Source organism: Fulmarus glacialis, unplaced genomic scaffold (genome assembly GCF_000690835.1).
Source record: "Fulmarus glacialis isolate BGI_N327 unplaced genomic scaffold, ASM69083v1 scaffold23601, whole genome shotgun sequence".
Classification (NCBI taxonomy): domain Eukaryota; kingdom Metazoa; phylum Chordata; class Aves; order Procellariiformes; family Procellariidae; genus Fulmarus; species Fulmarus glacialis.
This window is the reverse complement of record NW_009192452.1, coordinates 318-7,384: the sequence shown is the minus strand read 5'-3', so window position 1 is coordinate 7,384 and position 7,067 is coordinate 318. Positions and strand designations below refer to the sequence as shown.

General features: G+C 43.2%; 1 protein-coding gene across 1 annotated transcript; it reads right to left on the bottom strand.

The window, feature by feature from the left end:
- Positions 1-2,042: 2,042 nt before the first annotated feature.
- COPE (coatomer protein complex, subunit epsilon) lies at positions 2,043-7,039 on the bottom strand (the record flags this gene model as incomplete). The annotated part of the gene is made up of 9 exons (XM_009587086.1): positions 2,043-2,395; positions 2,941-3,015; positions 3,509-3,577; positions 3,851-4,006; positions 5,062-5,143; positions 5,634-5,687; positions 6,168-6,320; positions 6,456-6,556; positions 6,977-7,039. Coding segments are annotated over 9 exons (801 nt in total), but the record flags the coding sequence as incomplete, so codon positions are not given.
- Positions 7,040-7,067: the final 28 nt, after the last annotated feature.

Genomic DNA, 7,067 nt, shown 5'->3' with positions numbered 1-7,067 from the left:
GCACCTGCTCTCTTGGACGATGAGCCGTGACAATAGGCTGGAGTCACGCCAGTGGCAAGAACCGGAGACAAATGCTAGTATTTCAGTATCAAGAGATGACAATCGATGATATAACAGTGGAAAACTGCTGTGCCTGCCAAGGTGCACCCTTTGGGCGGTCGCGGGGGCTGGAAGTTACCCGCAACACCTTGGCAACGTTGTCCAGCAACACAGAGCTCCTACAGTTCTCCATGTTCAAAATGCCTGACTAAACATTCACCCTTCAACGTTTTTTCATTTGATATGCAAAGAGAAACATTTCTCCAGGTCTTTCTTTTCTCCGTACCACGTTTTTTCCAAAAGCCTCCACGTAGCAGAAGATTCACCCCTTCCTCACAAAGCGATCAGGCGTTTCCACCCTACCACCACAGCTGAACTTCAGCACCTGTTGCAGTTAAGAAGGCTCTGGAATAACGAGATGCACCTGAAAAATGCAAACACACACTCCCAAAAGGTCACCCCTGATGAACGACTTGACTGGATGCCTCCTCTAGAAGGCAGGCAGCTTGCACTCCAGCTAGCTGCTGATTCACAGAACAGAAATCTCATTATGTGTATGTTTAAAATTAAAAGCCATACATCCACAGTCACGTACAGACAGGCAGACATTTGGCTTGCTAGGAGAAGCATGAGTTTAAGATGAAAATTCTCCTAAAATGCCAACACTTAAATTGTCTCGTGGTAAGGCACAACAGGAACTTCAGACCGAAGGCACCGGAGCAGCGCAGCGGTATTTGGTTTCAGCCATGGAGGAGTAAGTGGAGTTGAGCTGTGTCCTAAGGCACCAAAACTATGGGCTAAATTGCAGCATTGGGATCCTTACTACTAGAGATAGAGAATAATCATCATCACAGCCACGCATGGAACTGTAACTTGAACTGAAAGAAAAAGACAAACTAGAAATGAGTTTTATCTCATTTAAAGTCATTCCTCTGACCACAGCCACTCTGCCTTCAAGTTCTCTGGAACCTCTCTAATCGGTCTGGGACAGCAATGAGAAAACACAAACTCATTCCTCTCGGAGGTCCGAACAACATGTTCCCCTATTCTCACATTGACAGCGCTGGCTCCTACTATGCCACTTGCTTTTATTGTTTACATTTTAAAGTCAATTTATCATGGCCCATCAAGTGGGTAATGGCTGCCCTGAACACACAAGCCCCTTTCACATCTCCCTCAGACAGCTCCACAAAGGAAACATTCATTCAAGACTGGACCACGAATAACCCCTCATTGAAAATAGCTGCTCGCTAAACCAGCCAGGGAAGGAGACAATAAGCCCTTTCAGAGCAGTCACGGCCGAGGTGGGCACAAAGGAAACACCAGTGAGACACATTTACAGTGTAGTATAAATCCCTCTTCTCCCTCTCCCCAAATGCCACCCAAAAGATAATTCAAAAGATAATTTGAATATTAGAGTTCAGGAGGTCCCAGCTGAGGATTCCACTTCGACATCTGCTCTTTGCATCTCTGATACAACACAATTGCTCAACACATACCACAGTCTGAAACGCTAAACAGGAGTCCGAGGCTACAGGAAAGCATAATCACGTAGTGTTGGATCACGTTGTATTCCACGTCAGGTTCAACCACCACACTTTCGGAAGTGACTAGTGACAAGTGCACTTCCACATGCACTGCAGGATGCACTTTGTTAAGCGAAGACCTAACGCTTTCCTGGCTGCAGGACATGAGCTGCGGCATTTTACCCATTTAAGATTAAGGCTGAGCCTATTACAATCGGATTATTTTTATCCTGGGGAAGCTTTCCCTCTCCCCAGCAGTAACCCCTACAGCTGTGTATGCTTCCTCCAGAGGATGCTGAAGTTAAAGTCATCAGTCAGACTGAAAGAAGATCCGTAGCGCCAGATTCATCCATGTACGGAATGCAGATGCTTAAAATTAACCTTTGTACTCTTCCCACAGAGTATGCTCGGTACAGATGACAGGGCTCAGTCCCAGAGTGGAATTACTTGAATCCCAGAAATTAAGGGGCACACAGATCCAGAAAAGGCTTTATTAGGAATGTTTAAGGTACAGTGTTGCATGCTCTTGATTCGCACTGTATTTTAAACAGAGTTCAGCACCCAGGTAAGCCAGAACACAGGCTTTTCAGCTACCAAATTCAAGTAGCTACATGTTATATACAGGTTTAGCACTGGCTTGCTGGATTGCAAGACCTGGCCACAGTGAGTTAAGCCAGACTGACTTGCAGAGGGCATTTTTCCATGTTACCAGAGAGACTTTGCGCATCAACCCCAGTTCCCAAAGTACCACAGAGCAGGTCCGCAGCCTCGTTCCCCTGTCCTCATGCGCTGGGAGCGTACTGCATGGCTAGCCGATCAAAGTCATTCTCCTTCAAATCAGAAACAAAAATAAAATGAACAAACTTGTACTTTACTAAAATTTAGTAAAACCTGCATTAGCTGAAAAGAACACTATTATCACAGCTCACTAAGGCAAAAGGAATTCTAAGAAACATGATCACTTCTATCAGTTCTCAATTTTTCTCAATTTGTTCCATTTCCCCTTCACTATTATCTTTACCCTTCTTTCCCCCTCCCCAAATTCTCTCTTCCAGAAGGATGTTTCCACTATTTAAGCATTGTGTCTGATGGTAACAAACTTCTGACTCAGATTAAGAACCCGTATTTCAGAGCTATTCTTTCAAGATGTTACCAGGTTTGGGTACATCACTCCTTTGTTTAACACCTAGCTTGTGTTCCCCAACATCTCTCACAAGGGCCAGAAAATTTGCTGGCAAGTGATGTGACAGAGAAAACACACAGACCTGCCCCCCCAGAACCACAGTCAAGTTTACTGGTAAAGAATCCACTCACCCCATTAGACACTGGTATGAGGCATGATAAATTCAATTTTATATTAGAAAGTAATTAGTACCTTTGCCTGATATTCCTTTATGAATGGATGATTTTTATGCGCATCTTTCAACTGTGACAAATAACGATTCGTAACCTGACGGGATGAGATAGATAAATTTAAAAACTGAGATAACATGAGTAGAAGCCAAGAATTTAAAAGATCACACCTTCAATGTATTTGTTTGCAGTGAGTAAAGACCTGATTTTTTCAGTGTCCTGAATGTTAGCAGCCCCAACTAAAACCAGTAAGACCTTTGCATACTCTGCACTTAATAGTTAGACCTTAAATAGTGGGTTCAAGAAAACAACCAGTGAGAACTGAACTCAGAACTCAAGAGATTTCTTCTTCTGCCCAGGCCTTCCTCACAAGTCTACCATTGTCTTCAACATCTGTTTCCACAAACACTTTATTGAATATTGAAGATGCAAGCCCCCCGCACCCCAGAACTATTTTATTTTGTTAATGCCAATCCTGATGAGAACATACAAAATTGCAAAACCCAACCAAAGTTACCACGTGCGCTAGGAGCACACATAGGAATGGGTTGATCGTATCTGCCTGCTGAGTACAATAAAATAAGCCTCACCTCTGGTGGTTTGCCCAAGTGCTGTGACAGGACAACAAAGTTGATCAGGGTCTCAGGATGGCCACTGTCCTGAAAACGAGAACAATCACCTGATCTATCTGACTTACCTCTACCGTGACTAAGTGTAACAACCAGCAGTTCCGCAAGAACAAGTTCTGCCCAACCCATAGCTCACTTTACTGGAAAAGGCAAAGTAGAAGAAAAGGTAGGTATTAACAGAGACCACCCTTAGTGATATATATCAATATACTGGTATTTTCATGAAGTTTAAGAGTGAAAGTCCTTGCTGGTTTACTCTATATCCCCAGAAGAGCAAATATGCCTGGCAAAACCAGAAAGTACCTTGTCCAATGCTTCTTGAAGTACTCCCTCTGCATCATCCCACTTGCCCTGAGCCATATAGCAGGCTGCTTGTCCGTTAAGTAGGAGGAGGGTGGAGGAGCATTTGTCTGCCATCTCTTGGAAGATGTAATAGGCATCTTGTAACTTCTCACCACCCTGCAAAGGGAGGAGACAAACACGCACAGTTTCATTACATGTTGCTAAGAAGCATGAACATTCTTGCTGTGGCTGAAGGACTAGCCACAAAGTTCACTTCTAGGGTTTTAAAGCAGAGGTATAAAATGTGTAAGAACCAACGCTAACAGCTGTTGGCATTCATGTGATCTCCTGTACCACAGCAGATCCCTGCCAGGTTGCAGATGAAAGAAATGCAAAATTATTAAGAATCACTAAGTGATCAAAAGATCCAGGTTTCCGTTAAAAAAGAAAAAAAAACCCACTTCAGAAGAACAACTTCAGATGTTTGACGTAATAAAGGATTGTGAAACGAGATTTTTATAATTAAACGCAGGTATGGACACCTGGCTTTTCAAAAAGTTCCAGCTTCAGAAAGGTTCCACATGCAGCAGCGTCCACGAATTAGAGGTGGGGTCCCTTGTGGAAACAAAGATCTTAAGGAAAATCTAGCCGCACGCTTTTGTAAGGCAAGGGCTACGTATGAGACATTTCATAACAAAACCAAGCGAACGCTAAAAAAAGAAGTCTTAATAGTGTAACAGGTTATTGCGTGCATAACCTTGGACTCCACTGAATTTTAGGAGACTACTTATTTTCAATCACTTAATTTTCTGGGCTGCCAAACAGTGTATGTTTTTATCTGATTCACAAACATGCTTAAAGACAGTCTGCTGTAAGCAGAGAATTACATTTTTTTCTTGGAGTTTAACTGCAAGTTTTGGATGCTAGTAACACTGCGGCTTTCCATTTTATAATATAATGTTTTGTGAATTATTTAAGCGTGGTTTAGCTCTTCCCTGTGTGAGGCTAAGGAGCACAGAAGAAAAGCCAACAATCAAAACAGCCAGTTAGTTTGAGAAGGCAGCTACCAATATTTTCTGTGTACTTGAAGGAAGTGGAAAAAAAAAAAACAAAACCAACAAAAAACCTGCATGCTCTTCTGAAAGCATGATGTGAAAAGAGCAATCAGGAACAAAAGATGGAGTGGTGTTTCTCAGATGTTGTAGGCTAGGGATCGCATTTAAGATACTCACTATGGCCAGGTTCACCCAGGCAGTTGCCAGCTGAGTAAGAGTCGCATCCTCGTCTTGCTCCTGCATCTTCTTAAGTTCCTTCCTGCAGAAGCAAAAGTGGGACTCACATTAATAGAAAGACAAGGCATCTTTAAGATAGAAACAAAAGGTTGTCGCTTCCTCTCTCAGTTCTTCCATCACTATAGCACAACAGCCACAGCAAGTTGGTAACATGGCACAAACACTGCTTAATATTTTACTGAAACAACCTGTGAAAGACCTCCCTGTTTTTCTTCCCTATGGGAAGTCATAAACCCAGGACTAGAGATTCAAACCACATTCTGCTGAAGGTAAGATTAAACCTAGAAGTCCATCTCTTCCTTTAGCTGTATCCAGCTATATTATCTCCACAACTTTTGCAACTTGAAGAATAAAAACCTTTTGCAGCGCACCCATACCTACACGTGAGTTCTGCTGTCCACTGCAGGTGTTAAAATGCTGCACCTTGGGGGAGGCTGGGTGATGAAAATTCTCTTATCAAGGCCCACCCCACAAGAGCACCATTGAGAAGCAAAGGGACACAACTTACTCACCGAGCCAGATCAAGCCTGTCGAGCTTCAGAAGAATCTGTATCATCATGGCCATGCTGCAACAAACAAAAGCAAAGTGATTTATTTTCACAACTGCACGCTTTACTGCTCCCTACGCTTTGCTTGGGAGTCTGCTGCTTAGGAGAGGGACGTACTGCCAGCGCCCAGGGACAAGCCTCCCGCCGCACAGAACCAACAGAGCCGGCGGTTCTCAGAGCTGGACCGAGAACGGGGAAGCTCATTCCTAGCTCCCAAGTGCTCCCTCGCTGTATTGACATAATGCTCATTTCAGCAATTCTGAACACACATAGAATCAATAAATCAGGTTCTTAAGTTTCACAAGGGAGCAATAGACTTGATATTGTAGGATGAGCACCAAATCACTTACTACTTAGAAGGCAAACCTCAAAGCAGTTTCTCAATGGTTTCAAAGCTTTTTAGAGATAAGCCAGCCCATTTCTACAGCACCTCTCCCTAGAGAAGAGAAAGGCTTTGCTAGCACACGCCTCTGTGATGGCAGGGTGAGTTACACTTACCATTCCAAGCTCTCCCCTTGATGCAGAGTACGCAGAGCTGCATCAGGATTTTTGTCGTGGAAATAGATGGAAGCAGCCATCAGCAAGAAAGTAGTATTGGCTATATCAACACTTTTTGCCATTTTCTTGTCCAAATCAGCAACAATTGCATCCCTATGAAGAGCAAGGGTGAGAATTTGGGAGTGTTTCGTTACTAAGCAAGACAAAAAGATCCTGCCTCCTTCCTTCCATATGGAAACATATTCCCTGTTAGACAGGGCTTGAGTTCCAACTTATTATCAGACTTACCTTTGACTCTCATTTGAAAGATATTCTGCAAACATCCTCACCGCTTGGAGCTCAGGACTAGCATTGGCTTTAATTTCATCCAGGACAACACCAAATTTTCTCTGTTGAAGGCAATGGAAAAGAATCTATAATTTACTCATTTTTAAGAACACAGAAAATAATTGTTTACTTTCTAAAACCTTTTTTACAACAACAACCACCAGTAATGGCAAATTTCTGCTTTATGACTCCCATCATACTCCACAAACGCAGCCAAACTTCGTAACTGAGGACTATTTCCCCAAATACCATTTAAAAAAGTACCTCTTGAAAAGGTTTCATCAGGTCATCCTGACCCTACAAACAACACGTTGCATTCACAATTGTGTTACTTTTGGGGGATGCATTATGTTCCAGGGCTGAAGGAGGAATTATTACCAAACTGTACAACGCTGTATTCACAGGACTCAGATTCACAACCTCCCCGAATCCAGCCCTGCGCTCTAATTACGCTGCTGCAAATACAACACCTGCAACCTCACCTGGGCGATGTAGGCTCGGAATAAGAAAACGTCCCTCTCCACTTCCTTATCCGGATTAGACGGCTGAAGGGACGACAGGAAACAAGAACCT